General features: G+C 41.0%; 1 protein-coding gene across 2 annotated transcripts; it reads right to left on the bottom strand.

The window, feature by feature from the left end:
- Window positions 1-221: 221 nt before the first annotated feature.
- igf1 (insulin-like growth factor 1) lies at window positions 222-26,576 on the bottom strand. 2 transcript variants are annotated; one of them, XM_051952029.1, is made up of 5 exons: window positions 26,460-26,576; window positions 22,675-22,834; window positions 7,845-8,098; window positions 6,699-6,734; window positions 222-4,307 (listed from the first exon to the last, which is right to left on the bottom strand). In XM_051952029.1, exons 1-5 carry the CDS (start codon window positions 26,460-26,462, stop codon window positions 4,248-4,250), a joined length of 513 nt encoding a protein of 170 aa, XP_051807989.1. In that variant the 5' UTR covers window positions 26,463-26,576; the 3' UTR covers window positions 222-4,247. The 2 variants fall into 2 exon arrangements, with proteins under 2 accessions (XP_051807989.1, XP_022068432.1); XM_022212740.2 differs by lacking the exon at window positions 26,460-26,576 and adding an exon at window positions 24,091-24,548.

Here is a 26,576-nt window from a genome sequence, read left to right as displayed (position 1 = left end):
AAAGACTTAACAGGGACAAACTTGTAGTTCTTCTATTTATGCATCTGAATCCTCAGAGGTTCCTCATAAAATCCGCCCAGAACCACGCTGGGTGATGTTGTGTAGCGGGGAGGTCTTCACAGGATTATGCTTCCCCACAGATCTGATCGGTAGTATGTGGATGAAAGAACCTTCCAGCCATTTTTTGTGATGTTGACAAGTGGTTTATTCAGCAGGAATGGTGAACAGTTTGTCAGTATTTCTTCTTTTTTTTTCTCTACAGAAGGCAATCGAGCACCATAAATAACAGCGCTGTAATCAAACAGTTTTTGGACAGTGAGCTTTCAGGAAATCCTATTTTCTCATTAAACACCTCACAGAGTCGCTCTCACTTTCTAGGCTTTATTGATTGTTTCAAACAACTGACAAACTGAAAAGTTTTAAATGATTCATAGTCAGACGGTTTGAAGTTGTGGCTTTCTGCATCACCGCCTCGAGTACACCAGAGACAACGAAGGACTTCTGTCTGGTTCGCTTTACTTTTTAATACACAAGCTGCATTCAGGTACCAGAAACAGTGTGTGAAGGGCGTATTGTAGCTGCAGTGCAGATGAGACAGGGATAGCATCAATTGATATTTAATGAACTGGTCACAGGTTCAGTTTATGACATAACAATGCAGAGTGAGGCTTCGTTCGCATCAAAAAGTCTTTGGTTTGTACTGTACGTCTGAAGATGTGGGAGGACAGAGCCGCTCTCCAACCAGCTTCCTTTTCATTTCAGTCGCCAGGCCGACCGACGAGAGGATTTGGAAGGAACAGACACTAAAGCACAGAGCAAATCTCCATTTTAACACCTTGGTATTGAGAAAAGCACACATTTAAATTAAATCTTGAGAGAGCTGCGAACAAATGTTTTGGACAAAATAAATTAAACTCCTGGCGTAGACTTAAAGCGAGACCACGGAACTTTTGAGAGAACGAAAAATGATCTCCTGTCGAATATCAAAAGTTGAATTCCAAACCAAAAAGTGCACCTTTATACTGGTTATACATACTCTAGCAGGGCAGGGGTGTCAAACATGAGGCCCGTGGGCCAAAACTGGTCCTCCAGAGGCTCCAATCCGGCCCTCAATGTGTAAAAATTACAGAGAAGACATTAACTGCAGATTGGAAATTAGCAAAACTATAAATTTTAAATAATTTCTAGACCATGACAAGTTGTTTTGATCAGAAAGTAAAATACCAGATTGTTCATCTAGAAAAAAACAAATAACAAAACTAGATTGTTATTTGTGTGTTTTTGTCATTTTGTGTCTCCCTTTTGTAATACTTTGTCTTGTTTTTTTGTCTGACTTTTGTCGTTCCTCTCATCTTTTTGTCGATTTGTGTTTCCTTTTTGTCTCACTTGTGTTTTTTGTCTTATTTTGTCATTTTGCTTTATTCACTCTTTCGCATGCTGTTCTGTCTTTTTTTAAACTCGTTTTTGCTGTTTATCCAATTTTTTGTTGCTTTGTAACTTGTTTATCTAATTTTTTGTCTCTTTTTTTGATTTATTTTGTGTCATTGGTCTCATTTTTAAAAAAGTTTTGTGTCTTATTTTTGCAATATTTTGTCTTGATTTTGTTGCTGTTTTTTTGTCGTTTTTGATCATATAGTAAAAACTGATTCAGCCCTCTTGAGATCAAACTGGACTGAACGTGGCCCTTGAACTAAAATGAGTTTGACACCCCTGCTTTATGCTAAGCTAAGCTGTGGAGGCTAACTGACAGATATGAGAATGGCAGAGAGCATTTTAAACCTGCAGTGTGGAACATTTGTCGCCCCCTTTAGGCAAAGAGAGTTATTACACTAACACCATTAAAGAGCGGTTGGCTTGGAGAGGTGTACCTGCTGCTAATGAGCTAAATTTTGTGCTTATGCTAAACTGTAGCATGTCACAGATGAACATAAGGATTGTCCTGTGCTAACCACATGTAGCCACAGTGGTTGGCGTTTAGCAAAAGTTGCGTAGTCTCGCTTTAAGCCGTTTTAATCGTCAGTACCTTGGCTTCCAGTGAGGTGTACGTACGCACAACACACACAGACACACACACCTCTGGATAGACAAAAGCACACCATGACTTTTAACAATCTCAATACAATTGGAGGAATCACAGTTCACAGTACTTTTGTCAAGTTATTTGGCATAAGGGATCTATATTGAGAAAATAATTTAAAAACAGTAGAAAAAATAGCATTTTGCCTTCTTGGGACCACAACATGTTATATTCTTTGTCTTTTTTCTTTTTTTGTTATTCTCCATGCATTCACAGATTTCACACAGATACATTTACTCGCTTACACTACTACCTTATTGAAACAGCTTACAAATAAAAACACTATTAAAATGGTGGCCACAAGGCTGTGCAAAAGGGAAGACCTCCAATGTAAGCCCTGCCATCAGTCTGTCTCAGCCATCTCTCGCAAGTAACAAACTACAAAATAGCACCATTATACAGTGGATAGGATTCTTAATACAGTTTTGTTATATGAAACCATCATGTACAATGAATGATAGTAATGCATAGGTTAACATAATGGGAGTACTGTTTGATTATACACAGGCAGAGGAGACAGAGCCAGAGACGGGTTGTCTTGGGCGTTTTTAATGGAGGCTCGGACAAACAGCCGTTACAGTCGATCCTCATGCAAGGACTTCTCAGAACTGGCTTTTCATGAAGCTTGTGATTTGTGTGCTCGACCTTCGCTCGCGGTTGCACAACTCTCATTTACACTGTGGGTGAGTTCGTATGCGTGTTCGTGTGTCGGTATGTGTCACGTCTCCAGAGGACTTGTCATTTTGGTCGGCAATATTTACCAAATTGTTCAACCTGCGTGTTTCTGCGGTGGACTTTGCAACCGATGCCATGGAGTGGCCGATAACGCAGTCCAAGCGACAACTGAAGTAGCAAAGTTCTGGGCCTCGCTAAGCTAACAAAACAGCACAGGCCAAGATCAATCATTAAGCTTCTCCATTTGTGAGGCTATTGTTTCAGCCTTTGATAGCTTTGGGAATACTCTCCTCATGAGAGAAAGATAAAGATTTCATTTTCAATCCTGGTAGTTTATTTTTTTATTTTTTGCTGACTCACTGCAACTAAACTTTAATGACTTGTGATTAACCTTGACAACGGGCCTCCGCTCGAGCTGAAATGTTCACCGCATAACTGGAGCGTTGACAAAAATCGGATTTGGCCGGGCTCGCGTATTGTGAAAAGGATGCAGACGACAAACATTCCGCCTGATTGTCGCTATTTGACTTATTCCACTCGCGGATGCCAAACGCACTTTGAATCCGCTGGATGACCCATTTCTGACGACCAAACGAGCTCCGACTGGCCCAAAAAAATAAAAATCTCTAATTCAGTTTAGCTCCCAGATAATTTGCTTTTCTGTTTTTTAAAGCCACTGTCTTGTTTTTCTAGTACCTACTGTGCTTCCACCTTTCTTCAGAATCCCCTCTAATGGCGCTTGATCTGTTGTAAGAGAAGTGTTTGGATTGTAGACTCAGTCGTCGGGTTCTCGACACTTCCTGGGGCTTAGGAGGGATTTGGATTGGTCTCAAACCTTCTAGCAACTCCACTTAGTAGGGATTTGACTCAGGCTCAAGGTAAAATAACTACAACAATGTTTTAAGTCTGATGATGAACCACCTGGTCTTTGTCTTTAAAGCAGACTTCTATTTTTTAACATGTTAAAAAAAATCCACAGTAATGCATGGTGCGTAAAAACAAATTCTGAAGGTAAAATATCAGCTTTGAACCGGGGTACTAACTGTTAAAGTATCCTGTCTCTCTCAGAGTTAAAGGATTTACCTCCGCAAAAGTTCAATTGACAGGACGGACCACTCGTTCTCAATGAGATCTCTGATTGGCTGAAGCCCAGATACACCTTTCCTGGAGCCAGGGGGATGCTGCAGCTCACACATGGAGGTATAATAAGCTCTTGTTCGTGTCTCAGCAGCTAAACTAGTCTTGTTACATTGCATTAACAAAGAATTCCTCCCGATATGGAATGGTGCAGTGTATAAAATAATCACAAGATCCCTCATCAAACCCTTAAAACACCACTTAGCTCTCGGGTGTCAATCATTTTGAAGAGCCTTTGGGGCCATTGCTAGCATCCTCTTTGTTTTGTTTTACAGTGAACCATTCCACAGGGGTACCAGGTAAGGCCACTCCCCTCTCTCTTCCCAAGTCGCTGGGCGTTTGTCCATTCGCTCCGTCCCTACATTCTGTAATTTTTGCCCCCCGTGCTGCCTCGACTTGAGTTTTTCTGGTGTACTTCCTGCAACAAAACAAAGACACATTTTCAGATGCACAGCAGGGGCACAGAAGACACAGGACTGCCTAGAAACTGGATTATATTGTCTTTTGTACTTATTTGGGCACAGTTGAAATGACAAAAAATGAAGTTATTATTATTCTAGCAGTGATTGATCTCACAGATGCACAACACCTCAGGATTAACGGAACTTTTGCCCCTAAATTTCAACATAAACACGTCTCCACATCCAGCTTTTTTTTCAAAGACAAGGCCAACAGTAGTTGTTGCTTCGCACCATGTGTGATTTGATCACTCCATACATGCTGTGAGTTTTTGACAGTCTATTCATTTGCTGTCACCACAGCTGAAACCCCCAAAAAGAGGAACAGCCACTGCTAGCAAGCCCTCTTAGTTTTCTGTCTCTTAATGTTGGACTTTACAGCCAGTACTATCAACAAAATTTTGTTATGGGACTGGTAAAAACTAAATGCATAATGACAACAATGATTCTCGGCTTGACTAAAAATGCTGCGATCTTACAGTCTGGAGACCCAGACAGCAAAAAGCCTGATCACTTTTGGTCACTAGCCGAGATGTAGGAAGAACCAGCAGAGTCATTCACTGATCTGAATCAATGCCCCGGTAAGTAAGAGGCTCATAAGCCCTTGATGTAATTTGGAGCGAGGCCATTTAATGCTTTAAATGTGATGAGAAGATCTTCAAAATCAATGCGGACTGTAACAGGAAGCCAGCGTAAGCTCATATGCTCATATCTCTTAGTGCCAGATAAAACCTGAGCAGCAGCTTTCTGTACCAGTTGGAGTCGAGCTCTGACTGCTGCCGGCATGGAGCGCATTGCAGTATGTCTGATGTTATATTTATCAATGGCAGTGATTGAGTTGCAAAAAGCTTGATAGGACATTTATTTTAACCCTCCTGTTGTCTTCATTTAGAGGTACAAAAAAATATTGTTTCCTTGTCTGAAAAAATACCAAAAATTCAGCAAACAAATTCCCCAAACATAAACCTTCAGGAAGAAAATTCCCCAAAAATTCCTTAAAAGTTAAAAAAAAATACCCCAAATTTCGCAAGAAAATTTTTTGTAAATACTTTAAAAAATGACTAAAAATCTTCAGAAAAAATATTAAAAGTATCTAAAGTGATTACATACATATCAGTAAAAGTTCTATTTTCTTGAAGAACATTCACAAAAAAATCAACCAAAATCCAGCGAAACTCACTTTACATTTGCGAAACATTCAGGAAGAAACTTCCAATAATTCTTTAAAAATTTCTCTTAAAAGTTTTATTTTAAAAAAAATTGGCAAGAAAATTCTTGTAAATATTTTCAAAAAATGAGTAAAAATATTTTTTAAAAACTCCAAAAAATGTTTAAAGTGATATTTTTTCCCCCCCACATTTTCAGACTTTAATTTTGCAAAACCTTCAGGAAGAAAATTCCCCCCCAAAACCTTTAAAGATTCCCTTAAAAGTTTGATTTTAAAAAATTACCCAAATTTGGCAAGAAATTTCTTGCAAATATTTTCAAAAAATGAGCGAAAAGCTTTCCAAAAAAATTCTAGAAATATCTAAAGTGATTACATACATATCGTTAAAAGTTCTAATATTTTCTTTAAGGACATTCACAAAAAAAAAAACCCAACCAAAATCCAAAATTTGCTGGATTTTAGTTGATTTTTTACTACTGGCTGTAAAGTCAACATTAATTTGACCCGCAGGACAACCCAAGGGTTAGCGATATGGTGTCATATTCTGTACAGATTATTAACCCATTTATGATGAATGTGTCATGTAGCACCTCATACAACCAAGATTTGAAACAGCAGGGATATATAACATTTCTATAAAATGGTTTATCTTCATTGGAAAAATATGCAAAATTACTACAATGATCCTTTCAGTTTATATTTGCTCAAACAAAATGACGACTTTCCTGCAACGACACCAGAAACCAGAGACATGAAGACCGTTGCAGACGTCGATATGCTAAACGTGGTCTTCCGTATCTGCAGAACTCGCATGTGTCAGTCTGTTCTGGCGAGCCGTCTGAATTTCAGGACATAATGTACAGTAGCAGAGTGGAGATTCTGCCTGGGGAGCGGGAGTGCCAGTGGGTCTACCACAAAAACCACTTAGTTCCTTCTCTTGCTAATGGTTTTCTTTTTTGAGAAATGGGTAAAAAGCACACAGTTGAATCTTAAAAGGATCACACTCTCCTGCAGGTTGACAACTTGAGAATGTGACGGAGTCTGCATTTAGACATTACAAGAGGTTTCAAATTATTTATGTAGACTTCTCCGATTTCACCATGAAACCGCAGAGAGGTTGTGTGTTTGATAAGGCTTTAAATGACATAAAATGATCAGTATCAATGTCAATATGCATGCATACCTTGAAGGATGAATGACTATGTCCAGGTAAAGGTCTCTGTGGGAGAAAAATGAAGCCACTTAAGTTGGATGGATTAATTTCACCTGCTATGCAGTAAACTTAAACCTAGTGACCCCTTAAAGTAACAGTTTGTTAATTTGAAAAATACAGTTAATGAGCTGAGTGATTTGATAAAACTCTTCTGTTGGTATTACAGCCATTAGCTGGTTAGCCTAGCTTAGAATAAAGACTGGAAATGGGTTAACTGCTGTCACATAACATTTATACTTTTGGTACCTGCATGTGAAAGATTTGTCTTAAATAGCGAACTTTAGCTAGCTAGGGTATGTTGTAAGTTAAGACAGTTAACCCTTTAAGCTTCAGTCAATTCCAGCCGTTTTCAGTACAAAAAATCGCTAATATTCTATTTTGAAATTTAAAAAATGACGAAAAATACAGGGAATATTGGACGTACATCGCGAGGTGCATTTCCTTGAAAACGACCGATTCGTGGATTTTATACCGACTTCAGGACATGTTTTAGACAAAATAGTTTACTGGCTTGTGTTGTCTGGATGTAAAAGGTTGGATTATGGCCGTTTTTTGTGGAATCTTTTCTTCTGTGTGTAATAATGAACCCGGAAATGTGAGTCGCGCTGTGTGCGTTGAAGCCGTGTATAGAGAACGGATGGATGAATATTCGTTGTTTGTCAGACAAATGTGTTTTTCTCACCCGCTGTGGTAATCACATCTGAAAGTGGTTTATACCGACGGATTCATGAGAATCTAAGCTTTCCATCGGCGTATAGTGTTTGTATAATCGGGTTTGCAGCCGTCGGACATTCTTGAAATTCCTATGCAAATTAGTAGGGGTACCGCCGGCGGTACATCTACGACGCACTGAAGCGTAAAGGGTTAAAACTTAAAATCCTAAATATCATGTCTTTTTGGTCTGTAAATCTCTACCAAAAAAGGTACAAACAATTTGAGGTTCTCTGCGAGACCAGTCTTTATGCTAAGCTAACCAGCTGCGAGCTTAACAATTCATGTAACATTCTCTTGACACTATGTGCTCATAAACTAGCAGAACATCAATCATATCCCGTCCTGTCCTGATGATTTAACCTTTTTTTTTTTAAGAGTGTATCTGTTCGGTGCTGTGCTCACCTTCTTGTTTTTTGTCTTGTCTGGCTGCTGTGCTGTCCTACGCTCTGTGCCCTTGTCCACTTTGTGCCCTGCGGTACTAACCTTGGGTGTTCTCGGCATGTCTGTGTGGCGCTGTGCACGCACAGAGCGAGCTGCCTTGCTAGTCTTGGCAGGTGCACAGTACATCTCCAGGCGCCGCAGCTCACAGCTTTGGAAGCAGCACTCGTCCACGATGCCGCGTGACCGCCGTGCGTTGGGGCCATAACCTGGTTTACCTGTCGGAGAAGGACAACAGGAAGGTTTAGACACCTGAGGAGACAGAAGATCATTACCGCTGCTTCATAAAGTGAACGTTAGCTGGAGCGCTCCTCTTACATGTGGGTTTAGGGCCATTGAATGCTCATTAAAAGCTCTTTTTGAAAGGACAGATTCCAGGTGGGACTACAGTATTATGAGCTGTAGGCCATTAAGACATAATAAACTTCCTGTGAGCATGTGAAGGTCTTTCACAGACTAAATGTCACACAGGCTAAACCTGCATGTTTGCAATGGTACCACCTCTCTACAGTCATGTAGTGTAAGTAAATGCTGGTGTGGTTCGAATAAGAGAGCGCTATTGTCTACGGTCAGCAGCAGCTCTAGTAGCCTCCGCAATTCCACTTCCTGTGATCTCTTTAATGTCGTCAAGACAACTCGCTGTAGATCTACCTTTCTTTCTGTCCCTTGAATGATTGTTTTCTCGAGGCAGTGATGTTTGGTAACATGACCAAAGTAGCTGAGTTTTCTTGCGATGACGTTAGCCCGCAGTGTTTTTTCGACTCCTAGCTCCTTGAGTACATATAGTCTAACATATAGTCACTTGCTACTGGTAACCTCTAATCCAGTACTACTTGTTTCAGGGCCGGATTGCCGGCAGCTGAACCAACACCCCCACCTGTCTCTTGGAGATGGATGAGGAGGGTTTCTGGACACCCTGATGGAACTAAAAGCAAAATCCATCTTAAGGGCGTCGACTCTGGAGAGTCAACGATGGCCATCCAGCGACTCCATCGATGCAGAAGGACCTGGCCACCCACTGCATTTGCTTTTGGCCAAGTTAGTTCACATGAGAGGTTGCAATGGTACACATGAAGTCAATTTTATCATCCACCCAAGTCCATAACCGTCCATGCGAACCCCTCGGCAGATATCCACATACAGGCCAAAGTTTCCATGCACTGCAAGCACACCGACTGCCTAGCAACAAGGAAAACAAATGGTGCTCACAACAAACGCTTGTTGTGAAGAGAGACAAGAGATTCCCCACCATCCACTCCTTTGCAATCCATCATGAGATGCAGCTGAAGTGGTTACTGTTGGACTTTGATTTCAGGCTTTCCATCAATGGTGCCCAAACAAAACTGGAGGTTTAAAATTCTCCAGATATCCCGTGCTATGTGCTATGCTAACTAACTGCAATAACCTGTAAAAAATGAGAGAAAGTCACAGCCTTTCAGAAACATCCGTGGAAGCCACTTTTACTCCTGCTACTGTTAAATATGCAAAATATGTTGAGATTTTAAATGCTAACTCTGCTATTTTTAAATATGAACCCTAAATTTCCATCTTTTTTTTGGCTCTAAATGATTAAAAAAACAGAAACAAATGCACAGATTTGCTCAAATGTTGAGCAAGAACACTGCAATAATTCTTGTTTTCATCCTGCCATGACAACAGAATAACCTTTAGAGCAACAACTAACGGCTGTTTTTCAGTGCTACTGTTAAATATGTAAGTTATGATGTGAGAATTTAAAAGAAAATTCAGTTATTTTTAAACCTAAACCCTATTTTTACATCTTTTTTATATTTTAAATGATTACAAAAAGTGAAAAATGTTCAATTTTGGCACAATATTAAGCAAGAATACTTAACAAAACAGCTTTTAGGGCTTCAACTAATTGCTATTTTCACAGCTAATTGTATCCTTGATTCACAAATTAGTTGTTTGGTCTATAAAATGTCTAAAAAACATTCTAAACAGCTATATCAATGGTGACACCTACCACAACCATCATTACCCCAGTTAATGGCAATAGGATTTGGACCATGGTATTCTATTTTCAGTCATTTTGGACAGTAGTTGTTTCATGTTTTGTTAGTTGTCATAAACAAATCATCTAACTTTAAAATTGCAAAAATTTGGTTTCTGAAAGCAGCCAAGGCTCATGGTTAGCTTCTTCAGAAAGACAGGAATTGCAACCACCAATTGAGTTGATGGAAAAGAAGCTGGACAGGAAGTGACACGATGATTTGAGGAAGATTACATACAATAGCCACAGACACATTTGCTATCAGAGATAATGATGGAAGCTATTCAGAGAAACACGAACAATCTAGTTTCTCGGTCGTCTATGTGTAGGGTAAACTGGTACGGATTGTTAAATTTTGAAAACGTGATCATGTAAGCTAATGTACGATTGGTTTTCAAGGTGGTTCATGGTTCTGCACCCTCATCTTTCTAGTTTTTTTTCATTGCACCATGAAATGCTACCATGTCAACAAGGGCTTGTTGTATCCTTCTATGTAAAACTGCCTCTGGACAATCGACCAATAACCAAATGGAATCGGCTCCCCACTGAGCTAAAGACAATAACTGATTTTAAAGACTTTTCTAAAGAAACTAAACAATGGATCCAGAGAAACCAAACCTGTCAGTATTGTCAGTCCTTGAAATTACTTTTTTAATCATGTAAGTGTGAGAATGTGAGATCCTTTTTGTAAAATGTGAAATCTTGCTTGCTCCAGGAACTGCAGATAGAAGCTAGCTAGTGCGCTATAATCTGCTACAGAGCCTCTCTACCTTGAGTTTAATAGTCTTCTGTACATGGTCCCTGTCAAATAAACTAATAATAATAATAACAAGTGTTTGACACTGACGTGTCTATGTCCCCCGCCGAACAGATGGATTTGAAAGTCACAGTCAACAAACGCTCGGTGTGACCTTGAAAATTATGCGAAGGTCACCTAAATTGACTGGTGTCGGGGGATCATCCTAATACATGTTGACATCAAGTTTGACGAAGATCCGACGATTCCTTCATGAGATATCGCGCAAACAAGGATGCGGGACGTACGTAGGGATGGATGGATGGACGGACGGACGGACGGACGGACGGAGGGAGGCGAATACTAGGTCCCCCTCTTCGCGCGGCGGGGGACAATAATGATAATTGTTTCCTGAATTGTGCAGGTTTAGCTCCAGTCAGCCAGGAACAATGTTTTGAACCAGCTCACGGATCTATAGTTAGCTTAATTAGCTACCTGTCTACTGCTGATAAAATCTGCATATGGTAAATATACTTTCAGCCAACAAAATCAGTGAGTTAGAAGTGCTTTTGTCTGCCTCTTTCTTAAATAAAAGGACTCTGAAAGTTTACATTAAATTTCAAGGGGAAACTATGATAGTAACCTGCGTATGAACTGTGCAGGTTTAGCAAACTTCTACAAATCAGACTTTTTTATACCTCTTAGCAGAATTAAACAAACTGTGGTGAGCGGCCGGCCGTCATGCTTGTGTTAATGCAGTGATAATAGCCAGGTCCCACGTCTGATGTTTGTAATGTATGGACAGTCTTAATGACACTGATTTCTTCCGTGTAAAATTTACAGTGCATCACGTTGCACACTGTGGACCCATTTTGGCAGCTGTTTGACTGTAAAAATAGGGGGGTCACAGTCACCCAACTGCTGATTAGATCCCGCTCAGTCATATCTTTTACGCAGAGGTCCGTCCAGCAAGGGAAAACCACAACTCCTCGGGGCCCGATCCACCTGCAGAAACATCCAGGCGGGCCCCACTGTTCATTCACATTTTAATTTGGCAGAAACGTCCTGAAGATGGAGCATCGAAGTTTAGTTGTTGTCGTCAAAATGAAACCTATAGGACTACTTCAAAGTGCGACACTCAGCTTTTTTGACTCAATGACCACATTAAGCTGCAATGACGCCAATAGTCACTTCCTCTTACCCCCAAAGCCCACCCTCTTTGGTGGCTTTTAGAAAAACCCAGACTCTCCATTTACAACTCCCCACTCACCTTGAACAATATAGCCCTGATGGGCTTTTCCCTGTTACCAAATGAAATAATAATAATTTAATATGGCATTTACAAGGAGGAAATGCCTTTCCCTCTCAGAGTTAATAGCTCTTGGCTCAGAAGGCTGCCAGTGCTGACAAAGTGCATTAACTTCTGCTCTCTGTGTGCCGTGTTCTGACAATGTTGTTTTGGACAGAGAGCAGCTTTCATTGAGAAACAGAAGCATCATTCTCCTCGGACCCCCGGAAACAAAGCAGAATGGAGGCTAATGGAGGTGTGAATGAGAGGAGGGGAGAAGGGGGAAGATGGGGGGAGGCTTTCATGTTGCCCATCAGGTAGAATGATGCTAAAAATACGCCGTGCACCTGCATTATTTAGGATACAGAGGAACCGGATTTACCCAGATCTCAAACTTCCAAAACAGATGTGTTAAATTAAACATGCAGACAGATTTTTAAAGAAGACCTCCATTTAAATGCTGATGTGTCTTCTTATTCAATGCTAATTTATTGACACCTTTTATAGCTGTGTTTTTCTAGGAAAGTCGTTTCTGTGCTTTCAGTCCTCTGAGCAAACAGATGGTGAGGATCAGCGCGCCCGGGCTTGGCTGCTATATTAACACCTGATGTCAAAACATTTAGAAAGAGAAAAATATGACGTTGAGCCCTGGCTGGCGATTATATAATGATTGCTGAAAGCCAAAAAAAGGGTCCGTGCTCCATTGCCTGGCCTGTTTTCCAATCCCTCCCAATAAAGCCTTACAAATTAACATCCGCTATTATTCTGAAAATAGTTTGCCACCCTGCTGCACAAACAGCTGGAAGGGACAGAGAAATCAGCTGGCACCGGTTGTGATATGTGGGATAATCAGCTTGGACAGGTTGGGAAAAACACGCATATAATAATCAGGTCTGAAAGCTCTGGTTTTAAATGCTGTAATCCCTTGTAAACAAAGACTTTTTTGCTGAGACTGTTGTTAAACCAACAAGGGTAAACAGACTTTCCCAGCAGTGCTTCCTGCCTCGTGGCTCTGTGCTGTTTGAAATGGCGGATGCAGGGATCACACATGATGGTGAATAAGGATTTCAGGCCGGATTAAAAAAGCATGTGTTGGGATTTGATTTTGAAGTAGAATCATTGGCTGTGTTGGCCCTAATAGCAAAAGTTCATTCGAAGGAATACTCAACTGAAAATCTACCTTCAGGGCATCAAATGCTGGAAAAATGCCTCTAATCTCCTTCTGAAGTAGCAGATTGAGCTTTCTAACGGTAAGCACATAGATTATTGGACTAGAAGCAGACTATCAGGAACAGAAATACCTTAAAACGGGCAAAAAGGAGCAGATTCCAAGTAAGATGAGTAAGATTTTGAATGCTGGCCACATATCAAAAGACGATGAGGTGTTTGGGCTGCAACAAGACAATATTTTTGTCTATAAAATGTCTGAAAAAAGTGAAAATCTGTCATTTACAACAAAGACAAACTTCAAATCCTCACATCTATGAACCGTGGACAACTTAATTTTTGCAATCTAAATGTCTAAAACCATTAATCAATTACTAAAATAGATGCAAGTTATTTATTTTTGGTCAATCAACAGCTTGTAGCATAGCAAAGTAATGTACAGTAACATGCACATACATGGTGAAATGAAAGACTGCAGTTCCTCAAGTGGCCACTCGAGGCTGCCTCCACAGTTGAGTCAATCCCCATAGACGCCCATAATAAAATGTCCAACATTACCGCAGAAATAAACATGTTTATAACCCGGTACAAAGAAGGGTTTTGGTCTCTATGGGTAATTTCCTCTTTAATGACAACTGTGCAAAGGGTGAATATTATTATAACTTACCCATTTAAATTCTACTAAGGCTTGAAGTTCTGCCTAATTACAGAAGTGGACAGTGGATCTCCCGCCTCGGCTCCACTCACACTCCACTTGTTCGCTCATTTTTGTATTAGCTGGATATTAGGAGGAGTCAGGCACTGTCAAGATGGTGATGATCGGACCCACCGCACTGCACTTCGACATTCGGAAAACCTATAGATGACCTCACTGAGGGTGTGTCCATCTTTATATACGGTCTACGGCTGTGGCAGAAGCCGAGCCAGGTACATATCTTAGGCCAGGGCTCTCACAGAGGTCTCATTGAAATGAAGGAGGCGGCTGTGTAATTTCACACACCGTGCTGGTTTCTGTCTGAACAGAGGTGGTTTGAGATGTTCCTGTGGATGTTATGACATGTTCTGGGATATATTCTTTTTTCCGTAACTCTCAGTCGCCTTTGGAAAAGGTTGCACCAGGTGTTGATTTCAAAACGACTGCATGTGCCGTCCTCTACGCATGAGAAGCGCTACGAACTCTTCAGAACTATAAAGGCCAATTCATGGTTTCTGTGAAGACTCATGTGATGCAAATTTTGTCATCCGGCCAAACTGATGTTCTGCACAACAAAAGAGCCGCCTGGTCATGAACCAGAAGTTTGTTTCGTGGTCCGCATGTACATCATGATGTTGGTACTGTAATAGTGGCATACAAATCTTTTTCTTTTTGATTTGTGGCTGTTTTGAGCATGCAGCCAAAACAATTAATTGGTCTTTACCCCTATGAGTCCCAAGAAGTTTTTGGGTGCATTTTTACTCATTATGTGTCACATTTTTCACTAAAACATCAAGTTCTGCACCTCTGTGGAAACAACACAACCATGGCTGGAAGTAGAAAGAACTAAAAAAAAAAAAAAAGTGTTTTGTGCAATCTGGGTTCAGTTCAGTCAAAAAGTCAGAATTTTTGTCATGTGACTGTTGGTCACAGTCCAGTCAGTCATGGCTTATTGGTTACGCCGACGATCACAGAATTGTTTTTTGGCAAACTACCTTGGCAAGTGCAGATTATTAAATAATTATGGGCATAAAGTTGGTCAAATTGTTTGATAAAATTGCATGTTACGCATGATTAGTTGAAGGACTATTAAAAAATAACTACTACTAGTGCTGTCACACGGTTAAAATTTGTAATCAGATTAATCACAGGGTTGCTGTGGATTATGCACAATTAATCATGATTAAATATCATTAATTTTTAATCTAGATTAATAATGTTTCATTTTGCATCCGCAAACAGACTCAAGAAAGAAGGGTAGAACCAAGATGATGATTTTATGTCATTAGTGGATGATGTTTTCATCCACAATAACCCGTTAATTTTGACAACCCTAGATGATTTTTGTGTTGAGGACTTTTTCACGAGCCAGACATCATGGCTGGATGATGTTTCACCTCACTCCCAACCCTGCAGCATCATCAAAGCCAGAACACATTAGTTTAATTGTGCATTAGCCTACCTAGTTAAGCCTTCCCTTAAGCAACTGCACCTTCTCTAAATTTTCCAAACATCTCAGCCTTCTTATTTAATGTCACGAGATGAGGAAGAGGTGGATTGGGGCAACTGGTATTTGGGACTAATCCTGCTACTGATGAATAAGGCTGAACCAACTCACTCCTTGGTCTTCATCAGTATTTGGGACTAATCCTGCTACTGATGAATAAGGCTGAACCAACTCACTCCTTGGTCTTCATCAGTATTTGGGACTAATCCTGCTACTGATGAATAAGGCTGAACCAACTCACTCCTTGGTCTTCATCCTCTCATCTTGACTTTCCCTTGGGATCATCCATCCATCCGTCCATCCATCCATCCATCCATCCATCCATCCATCCATCCATCCATCCATCCATCCATCCATCCATCCATCCATCCATCCTCACTTAAAACCAACCATTTGGGCAATTGGTGTGAAAGCCGTCAGTGAGAGTCTCCACTGAACATGGACGAAGCATGTGTGAGCTACTAACACTGGTTGTTTTAGTTTCTAGCGTTGGACATCACCGCACGCCTCCATGAAACGTCTTTTGGTTCGGTGTTTGACAGGTTCAACATACATAGCGTTCATTCCTCTAAGGAACGGCACTGGAGAGAGATGGCTGGATTCCCCCATTCCAGAGTGGCACAGAAAGCATCTGGGTTTTACAGCTCGGTCATGGTCAATAAAAAGCAGCGGATTCTTGGAGCTGATGCACTGCCCTTCCTGCATAGTGTCAGGCAGTTTACAGCTGGGAAGGGACTGTAAGAGCTGCTTAAAGTACTGGAAACTACCTCTTTATCGCCGGTACCGCAAAGAGTTTACGGCGTGTGCGAAGTGTTCCTGCGCTGTGACACTGGAACTTTGTCCAACCGCACTAGAATTAAAAGAGTTGTTTGTGGCATTATGAATAAAAAGAGATAAAATGGGATTTATTGAGGGAACATTTTCTTGGCAACAGTGTTGAGACATCTTTTGGAGATCACTGAATTATATAATATTAAAGTGTCTGATTGAATCTAAGAAACGTATGCAGTTCATTCATTCTGGTTTGGGTAAAGATACGTATAATAGTGAGCATTAGCAGCCTTCATTAGAGATAAGAAGAACAATGCTAATGTTTTAAAGCAGGGGTGTCAAACATGCAGCCTGTAGGCCAAAACCGGCCCTCCAGAGGCTCCAATCCGGCCCTCAAAGTGTAAAAATTACAGAGAAGACATGAACTGCAGATTTTAAATGAGTAAAACTATAAATTTAAAATAATTTCTAGACATGAAAAGTTGTTTTGATCATAAAGTAAAATACTAGAGTGTTCATTGTTCTTTTGTGCCTCATTTTTGTAATATTTTGTTTTGTTTGCCTTTTTTTGTTGTTTGTCACTTTGTTTCTTGTTTTTGTTGTTTTGCGTTTCCCTTTCTTCTCGCTTGTGTTTGTTGTCTTATTTTTGTCATTTTGTGTTTTGCTTTATTTGCTGTTTTGCGTGTCGTTTTTGTCTCACTTGTATTGTACTTTTTTTTGCCATTTTGTGCTTCCTTTTTGTCTCACTTGCATCGCTTGTCTATTTAATTCTCGCTTTGTTTCTCAATTTTGTCATTTTGTATCTCGTTTTTATAAAATTTTGTCTTGTTTTTTGACTTTTTTGTAGTTTTGATCATAAATCATTGTTTTGTCATTTTGTGTGTCATTTTTGTAATATTTTGTCTTTTTTTGTCTGATTTTTGTCATTTTGATCTTACAGTAAAATCCTATATTATTCAGTTCCAGATACTTGTGACTAAATGTTGGGTTTCTTTGTAGACATTCTGTGATCTGGAAGTTGTAATGTGGAAATGATAAACTGAGGCTGAATGTTGCTGAAACTGAATTTATTTTTCTGAAGAAATTCCAGGTTGTTCATGATGTTTTGTAAAAAGAGAATTCCTTCAGTATGAATACTTTCAGAATGTACTTTTTTCCACTAAAACAATGGAAACATTTAGAGTTGTAGTTATTTATAGGTTATTATGTTCTGATTTTACTGGTCCGGCCCACTTGAGATCAAATTGGGCTGAATGTGGAACTGAACTAAGATGACTTTGACATTCCTGTTTTAAAGTGAGGTTTGTCAAACAACAAGAATGCTAATGGTTACCACTTCTTTTCCTACAGTTGGACAAAAATCTCAGTTGGACAAAAGTGGACTCGCTTTATTAATAGCCTTTCAGTCTCGAAATGAACCCAACAAAGGTAAAAATTGAAAGTCTTGATTTTAGGAAAGTGAGTTCGAGTGATTCGAGTTATTAGAATATTCCTCCCATTTTCAGCTGGGACTCAATATATCTTCATACAACCGGGGTTACGTTGGGTTACCTCGTGTCACAGTGTGTATTTTTGGTGAAATATTGAGTGTGCACAAGTGATCAACAGTGTGTCGGACTCTATGGTTACACCTGGAATGCAAAATGAAAAGCAATTTATGAGACTACCTAAGGCAAACAGTGGAGAACGCCAGGAAGGATATCGACTATAAATCTCTGTGATCTCCACGCTAATGTTACTAAACGTATCCTTGTTTTTCTTTGTGGAGGTCCTACGTTATGCGGGCGGACTAAACTGGTGAGGAGTTTCAATGGCGAGGTACTGTTTAGTCCCCGAGTGTCCTTAAATAACTCCAGTCTCGGCTTCACCTAATGTACAGATCTAAATCTGGAGGACGCCTGCCTGTCCTTTTCATGAGACGCCTCTTTGTTCCGTCGAGCAGTAATTCACAGAGAGGTTGGATATTTTGTAGTTCGGGTCCTAATGGGAAAACGACACCTTTTTTTGGCGGCGATGGAGAGGACACAGGAGGTCTTTCTTCGGATCGCGCTGAATTCCGCCAGTGTAAAACCGGGGAGGGTGGAGGGGTGTCCTGATCATCCTGTAATCCACATAATCCCCTGCTGCTGAGGCCTAGCTATGTGTGTGTTTGCGTGCGTGCGTGTGGGCGTGCGTCGTCGTGACGTGCTGTTTACACATTCACCCTCCAGCTCAAGTAGCTCCGAATAAAACAGTCGAATGCTGAAGACTCATCAATGGCAGCTAGAAGCAATTTCCTCCACTCTCCTTTCACTTCATGTGCCGCCTCTGCAAGCCAAAAAAAAAAAAGAGGGTACATATTTGCCTGCCCTGTTTTCATTCGAACTTTGTGTAGCAACAATAAGCTCTCGGCCAAAAACGACGGATTATTTCAACCCGTCGTAACTCATGAGGGGTTGTGCATCCTTCGTTTTCCAGAAACACACAGTGAGATTAGATATCTCATGCCTCCCTCCAGAATAACTGAATGTTTCAGCAAAAGTGACTTAGGACACGGAGCTACTTAGTGCTTACACTTTGGCCAAAAAAAAGTCCCATAACAGATCTGATTCATGGAATGAACATCCCAGTGAAATCACCCCGCGGTCCTGCCTGCTAAAGCATTACAAAGACAACTGAGGATTTCTAGGTCAGGCTAATAATTGGAAAAACTGACTACGGTTGTGGATTTTTTTTTTTTTTTTTCTTTCTGTTTCATAGACCGCAGTTTGTTTAATTACCTTTAAAGAAAAAAAATATTTCCACCAACTAGTGTTTAGCATTTCTGTCAGGGTAGGAAATCTGCAGGCTTGAAATGCAAGCGGTGGCATGCTTAAGGTGGATTGGCAAAAGTGGTGGGAGCACAGAAAGCTCGCTGTCGTTGCAACGCCGTCTCTGGACACATTATCAATCAGGAGGCTGCCAAGTTCAACACGGCCAGACTGGAGGGGAAGAGTTCAGGGAAAGGAGCATGCTTCCTTTGGCCGAGCCGTTACGCTGCCGGGTCCTATAGACGGCTGAGCCTAAATGGATTCTCCAGGAGAAGAAAATGGAATGACAAGCGAGAATATGAGAGAGGGAGAGAAACCGAGGAAGACAGTGAGCGGCATATTTTCCAAGGCACGGCACCCTGCTGCTCAAACCTCATCATCTTTTCAGAAAAAGGATGGAGTGTTTGTGAAATACACCTCTTTTTCAACAGGAAAATGTAGCATTGATAGATGGACGCTGTGTCGTTCGGTGACAGCTCCGTGTAAGGTAACGCGGGAAAGACAAATACATTCCCCCTACCGCAAAAAGGTCTGTTCCCGTTTAAGAAGTGTATCCTGCATGAGGATTCATGAGTTACATTGGCCTACGTTCAGCACTTTCTCATGAGATGGATATGGACAGCGCTACAAGTCAGCCTGTGAGAAACATTAATAAAACTGTAGTAAAACTCCACGATCGGTAGCCAACCCTTTGTCACATTCACACATCATCCAATCTCTGGACACCCTCATGCCTTGTCAAAATCTTAAACATTTCAGCAACTTTAAGCTACCGCTGCAGGCACTTCTTGGGACCATTTGTGAAATGAAACTGAAGAAAAAAAGGATTCCAAAGTCCAAATCCAAGCAGCTGTGTACTCAGAATCCAATGTAACGGCTAATGGCTCTGGACAAATGAGTGTAAAAAGACAAATTCAAGGCCTGCGTTCACTAAATTGTAATGTTTTATAGTGTAGTTCATGGTTTTCCACAGTTTCTCAGCTTAAACGGTCATTTATACAAGAGAAGTGCTGCAGCGGAGGGAATCCAGAGACCAAAAAGTCTTAACTGGCAGAAAACTGGCAAGCGAGCGGGCTGTCACGACCACTTCACAGCGTGCGGGCGTTGCCAGCAGCATCTGGATGAACAAGACTCCCAGCTTTTCTGGCAAATGTCGCACAGAGGCCCATGATGCAGAGAAAGATGATGGAAAAGCGGCAGGGAGTGGGATGGTGTGGAGCAGCAGCAAGGTGCACGATGACGCCAGTGTCCATACGGAGATCTGATGACATCCAAAGACCTTTTTGGAACATTTTATGCCAGTGATTTGAATTTATTGTGTGCGACGCCTTAGCATAATCAACGGTAGCATGAATAATGTTATTTAGATGACACATTTGGTTAAGGCTTTGTTAAGAAAGAGTTGGATTTGGATCAACCATCCAACTGCCTGGACTGTTCTCCACTGAACATGTTGTGTGCTGTAGAGTCGTCTAATATGAAGCTAACTCCTCGCCACGCTAAGCTGTGCATGAACAAGGCGCAGCAGTCCAACCCAGTTTCCAAGAGAATGACGCCAATATTCGATAATTCTGCACCACAGTGTCACTGGTCAGTGTCAGCACAGAAATGTTGCAAGCCACATGGAAAATGGAGGTTGGGGTGGTGAATCCAGGTCTAGCATGTTCCATCGCAGTCCTGCAGTCAATGTTTTCTTTATGAAGTGCAGTCATGATCTTTTCATGACCATAACCGGGTGGCAAAATACATCCCAAACTTTAAGCATACTCTCATTGTCATGGGTTAATATTTAGACGGAAATCAGACGTTTGGATTTTTGCTATCTTTACCAGCAGCTGAAAGCTATTAATGCTAAATGCAATAATGATAATGTTAAATACATACGACGTTCAGTTTTTAGCGACACTAGCTTGTGTTGGTCCACATGGTTGGTCCAAACTGAAGTCTGTCTGTGTAGATCCTCAGTCTTCCAGGTCATGAACAACTGGAAGCCTTATGGATATAAGATGAGACGTCTTCAAGAACCAGTAAAAAGAAGTCCAGTTTACCTTCTCTGATGATTGCAATGAAATTTTGTATGGATATTTTTGATCCCCAGAGGATGAACGATAATGAAGAGTGGATCCCAAGAGGCTTCGTTTGATATGTATTAAACAAATATCCAATGGATTTCCATTAAAATTGTCCGCCTTAGTGCTAATTAGCAAATGTTAAATACATACAACTTTCAGTTTTTGTTGACACTAGCTAGTTTGGGTCCAAATTGAAATATTTACTGATGGATTACCATAAAGTCTGTCTGTATAGATCCTCAGTCATCGAGGTCTTAAACAACCGGACGTCTTATGGATATGAGGTGAAATGTTTTCAAGAACCGATAAATAGTAGTGCAGTTGCATTCTCTGATGATTGCAATGAAATTTTGTATGGATATTTTTGATCCCCAGAGGATGAGCCATAATGAAGACTGGATCCCAACAGGTTTGGTTTGATATGTATGAACAAATATCTAATGGATTTCCATTAAAATTGCCCTCCTTAGTACTAATTAGCAAATTTTAGCATGCTAAACAACGTTGGTAAACACTATATGTGCTAAAAACCAGCGTGTTAGCATTGCAGAACTGCTGACATGGCTTTAGATTTATTTGCTATCATCGCATCAATAAAATGGACTCATCTACATATTTGGGGGTTTTAGATTTGCATGGTTCCACACTGACCACTAATGCTCTGTTGTACCGAGGCTGCCATTGAGAAACGGGCCCCTTTCTGGACTGTAATCTTACATCAGTCACCAAGTTCTTAAAAAAGGTGGATTTTTAAACCATTCTGGGTTCAGATTAAGGCGAAAGCAATCAATTACTGGAAAAGAGAACAACTGCAAATGCATTATTGATGCTGCTGATCTCCCACAGAAATCCTATATCTTCCTTTCTTTTTGAAACTGGCAGCTGACAAAGTCGACCACATGTGGAAAATCCTTCATAACTTTGGGACCAAACCAAACCATTTATAATGGATTGTTATGCCAAATCTGCACAGCAGTCAGAGGGACAATCAATTATAATAGATTTAAAAAAAAAAAAAAAGCCTTTTAGTGGAGACATGATGCTCCTTGAGGGCATTTTGCGCAAATTGGCTTAATTGAGGGACGTCAGCCAAGGAAATGTGAATAAGGATCTTAAAAACTTGTGTTGTGTAGCGTCTGAGCCAGCTATACTGCTAATGTACAGTCATACTGCTCGTCTCTGACAGATAGATCAGGATACAAGTCATGGGAAACACTGGCTGCCGGTGGAACATTGCACCTAACCTTGGTAGCTCCATATATCCTGTGCTGTTCTGGGCTAGGTTGTACTCTTAATGGAAAAATTGGAGATTTAAATCCTGGATTCTTGGTCGAGGGTTTTCTTTGGGTAGCTTTCCCTTCTCTGGTGGAAAAAAGAAAAAACTTCACTGCAACATTTGCTTTCTACCCCTCCTTTTTCTCAGAGATAGTCAGCCAAATTCCACTTAAAGCTCTTTCCCTGTGGGCAAAACTACGATTTGCCACCAACAATAGTTACTTATCATTATTCCATATTTCACCTGGGTTTTCTTGGTCGATGTCTGGGCTTCAGACCAACAAGTAGAGCGGAGCATTAAAACAAATGTGAAGAGAACTTAAAGATAAGACTGGCAGAGGAATGAATGAAGGGAGAAACATTAATGCAGGGAAAGTCAAGACAAGATGTCAAACTGGCTGCTTTTTTATTTATGAGCTCGCTGGAGAGCTCTGGGACATATACAGCCAACCTTTATGAATAAATAAAAAGGTGCACTTACTGAAATAAAAGCCTCTCTCTCCACAGACAAACTGCAGCGTGTCGACCAGCTCCGCCCCGCACAGGGTCTCAGGGCCCGCCCCTGTTGCCGTCGGAGTCAGGGTGAGGACGCACAGCAGTAGTGAGAGGGTGTGGCCACAGGAGATACAGCACATCGCACTCTGTGCACGGGGACAGAGGGAGAGCCTTAACATTTCCACTTCTGTTACAGAGCATCACCACAGGCACAGTTTCATTAATCACTGCAGAGAGAAAAGACATTTTAGCGCACAAATCTGCTGGCACACTTGGTGGCTCAGTGTTTTACGCATCTGTAGTGGCGACATTTCCAAAAACCAATGAGCTAAAAAAAAAAAAAGAAGGAAAGAAACAGATGGTATCTTTACAGGGTTTTGGAGATGTGGAGGAAAATGTATTAAATCCAAACTTCCACTTGGTGCCAAAGTCAGTTAAACAGGAGGCTGAGCAGCCCTGATGCTCCGGAGCGCCTCTGCGCAAAAACCGAGCGGAGCGCATCCAAATTGAACACACACTTCCCCTCTTATCATCGCTCTGCTCAGCTCCTGAGTGTGTCAACAACAATCCGTGTTCATCAGAGGATTTTATCCATCATATCTTACATTAACAACCCGCTCAGCATTTCCCCTGCTGTTCCAAAACCCAGCTGTCAGCGCGTTATTACGCACAAAAAGTGCTGCGAAATTCAGAAAGGAGAATAAAAGGTGCAAAAAAAAAACAAAAAAAACGCCGGGGGATCTTATGTGAGATGGAAAAAGACTCTCCCGCCAAAGCCAGCCGGAGAAAGCTGACTGGGCCAAATGTACATAATAAAGAGAATAAACACAGGACATTATCCATCCACATCACAACCCCAACCGCACAGCCCCGACGCCCAGAAGTATTTCATGTTAAGCTCTCCTCTCTCTCGACCAGCCCCGCCGCATCAGGTTAGATATTTAGCACTTAATAATGCACACTCAGCAGTAATTACTTTGAAAGTTGTAGAGCTGCATTAGAGCTTTCTGCTGAAAAAGAGCGCAGGACGCACAGAGCTGCGCTGGAGGATGAAAACCCTCCATTCATCCGTGCAGTCAAACTCATGCACGATTCATGTCAAACATTCCCAAAAAAGAAAAAAAAATCAATTAAAGCAAAAAAACAAAAAGGTGGACGATATCTAAATTAGTGCATTAAACAAAAAATACCAAGACATGCAAGCATCCATAACTGAATGAAAAAGGATTTTAAAAATTTGAATAAATCCACATTTGCCATGCATTTAAAAAGCTGCAAAATAGAAATAAGCCATAGAAATTCCCGTTTATTGTTTCAGTTTAAACTAGAAAAGGATGCTCTGTGCAAATAGTGAAGAACCAAGGTGATAATCTATAGTGTCAAAGGAAATCAGGTAAGTTACCTTGAAGACATCACATAAATGCCACTGAAAGGAAAGAGCGCTAGACATCCCCACGGGTCTCCGCAAGACAAAGCCCGGCGAAAATGAACTTGTTTGAAGTCATTAAAAACGGGGAGAAAGAGGATGAGATGCGGGCAATGTCACATCTCAATATTCCGACTTTGTTCCATTGCGCAGGCTCGTTTTGGAGAAGTGAGATTTAGCGAACAGGAGACGGATTTAGAGAGAAAATCCCTCACATTTATCTACATTACACAGACATTTTCAACAGGAAACAGCTGGGGCAGCATTTGCCTCCTACTCGTCCTAAGTTATTCATTAAGGATTTTGGGCACATATTCAAATAACGTCATTTCTCTTTTTTCTCAGAACGGGATTGAATTTTGATCTCTCTAAGACTTGGTTAGTAGTTCAGATCAAGATAGAAAAAGCGGTGCTGCCCCACACCAGCAGCAGCAGCAGCTCTCACTCACACAACACACTATTTTATGCCCTGAAAGCCCGTGAAGGAGAAGTTAAAGACAAGCCGGAGGTTGCGATGTGCCTCCCGGTCGTCGTGCGTAATTTGGCACCGTGTAATTCAGCAGTCTGTCCAGCGTCCGAGCTGATTAACGCCGAAATAAATCATTAAAAACACTTTTCCACTTACTTAGCACAGTGCTCCCGACTTGGATGGCCAATAAAAAGCGAAATAAAAAAAAGCGAAAGTGGAGTGAATATGGAAAAATATGACATTTTTATTGCAATGCAGAGCCGGTATGAGCCAGAGATAACCAGAGAGCCACATCTGAAGTCATGTTTGCTTCAAACTTTGTGCCACTGTGCAGGATTTGTGCTGCTTTTCTGCACACAGTTACAGTAATTTCAAGTAATAATGCTGCTTTTTTGGCTCTTGTTTCCTCTCTGTTGTTGCTGATTTTCAGTAGTCTGTAAATAACATGGGAACTAATGGGGAAGAAGGCATTTATTTCAGATTTTAGCCTTTACTGGTGCTCTGACAAACATTTGATGCCACCCACTGTCCACATGTGGGCCCCTCAGTTTCACCGCAAGAAGCAGCAATGACAGACTGAAGCCTCTCATGAGCTGGCTGAGGGCTTATCAACACTGATCCAACCACTGAACATGAGATCAGTGCCGCAACCCAATCATAAAACAGGACAGCAGTGTATCCCAGCATGCTCAGCCAGAGAGCTTCCCAAAGCAAGGTTGGATCCAAAGGGGCTAAAGACAGGCAACAGTTAGTTGTTGGGGGTAAAGTGGGTCAAAACGCCACCGTGGTCGCACGTCCCCATATAACACAGCAGCACGGATTCACACTCAGCATACATCTCAACTGAAATGGAATGAGTGGTGTCCAACCTGAGGGTGCCGGGCCCTGGTAGGGACGCAATGGTGAATGGAAGGGGTCATAAGATCCCTAAGAAGACAGAAGCTTCCGAAGATCTACTTTTTCTCTTCAATAGTGGAATATTTTATTAAAACTATGCTCTTTCTGTGAACTTTTCACAACTCACTGTCAAAAATGAATGTTTAAATTAGCTTAAAGCTGGAGTGCAGGACTGTTAGATTCAAGTCCTTATTGAATGAGTTTACTCAATGCTGACTAAGCCTCTCAGCGATACTGAAATCTGTCTGTATTTTACAGCATACTGGAGTTTTAAATCTACTTTTCTAATTGGGGTATCTATCCACCATCCATCTAATATCCATCCATCCATCCATCCATCCATCCATCCATCCATAGCGACATAGATGAAGTATTCTCCAATGCTTCAGATGAAAAAAATGAACTTCAGAAAACTACTTTCAATCAAAAAAGAAAGCATTTCGAGGAAAGATTACCATCTAAAAAAGAACCACATGGCAGACTTTATTAGTGCACATCTTGTAATTACTTTCACGGCCAGAAGGGGGAGACAGAAGTTCTGCACTGCAGGTTTAAATGGTCAGAAAGTGTTGACAGTAATGGAGCTGTATGATAGATGTCGACTATCTTTATTTAGTTTGTGCCTCGACATCAGAGCTAAACCTGTTAGCGAGTCAATACAAGATTAACTGACAAAGTTGTTTTTTCAAGCAAAAATGCTGAAACTGGCCACAGATGCGACAACAGAAACTATTAGCTGAACAACACAAAAATCGTTAATTGTAATCCTTAAACTCTCAGTCCCAATTGATTTGGTAACATCTGTAGTTACCAAGGCAACAGCAAGGGCCGCTTACAACAGCAGACATGAGCGACCACTTCGTCAGATCGTATAGGAGCTTCTGCAAAAAGCAACTTTTTTCACTTGAAGATTTTTGTCTTTTGCCAGACATGGAGCAGACATACAGACAAACAGCCATTTATGTAAGAAGTCAGTTACCATGTTGTGGAGTTGGAGGTGTTCAGGATGTTCATGGGACGCTCACTGCTCCATCTTCTTCCATGACTCTCCTCCAAAAACCTAAAAATAGAGAAAATGACTGTGGTCTTGCTGATG

This window comes from Acanthochromis polyacanthus, chromosome 1 (genome assembly GCF_021347895.1).
Source record: "Acanthochromis polyacanthus isolate Apoly-LR-REF ecotype Palm Island chromosome 1, KAUST_Apoly_ChrSc, whole genome shotgun sequence".
Classification (NCBI taxonomy): Eukaryota; Metazoa; Chordata; class Actinopteri; family Pomacentridae; genus Acanthochromis; species Acanthochromis polyacanthus.
Note: the sequence above shows the minus strand (reverse complement) of the source record. Positions and strands in the feature narration are given on the sequence as shown.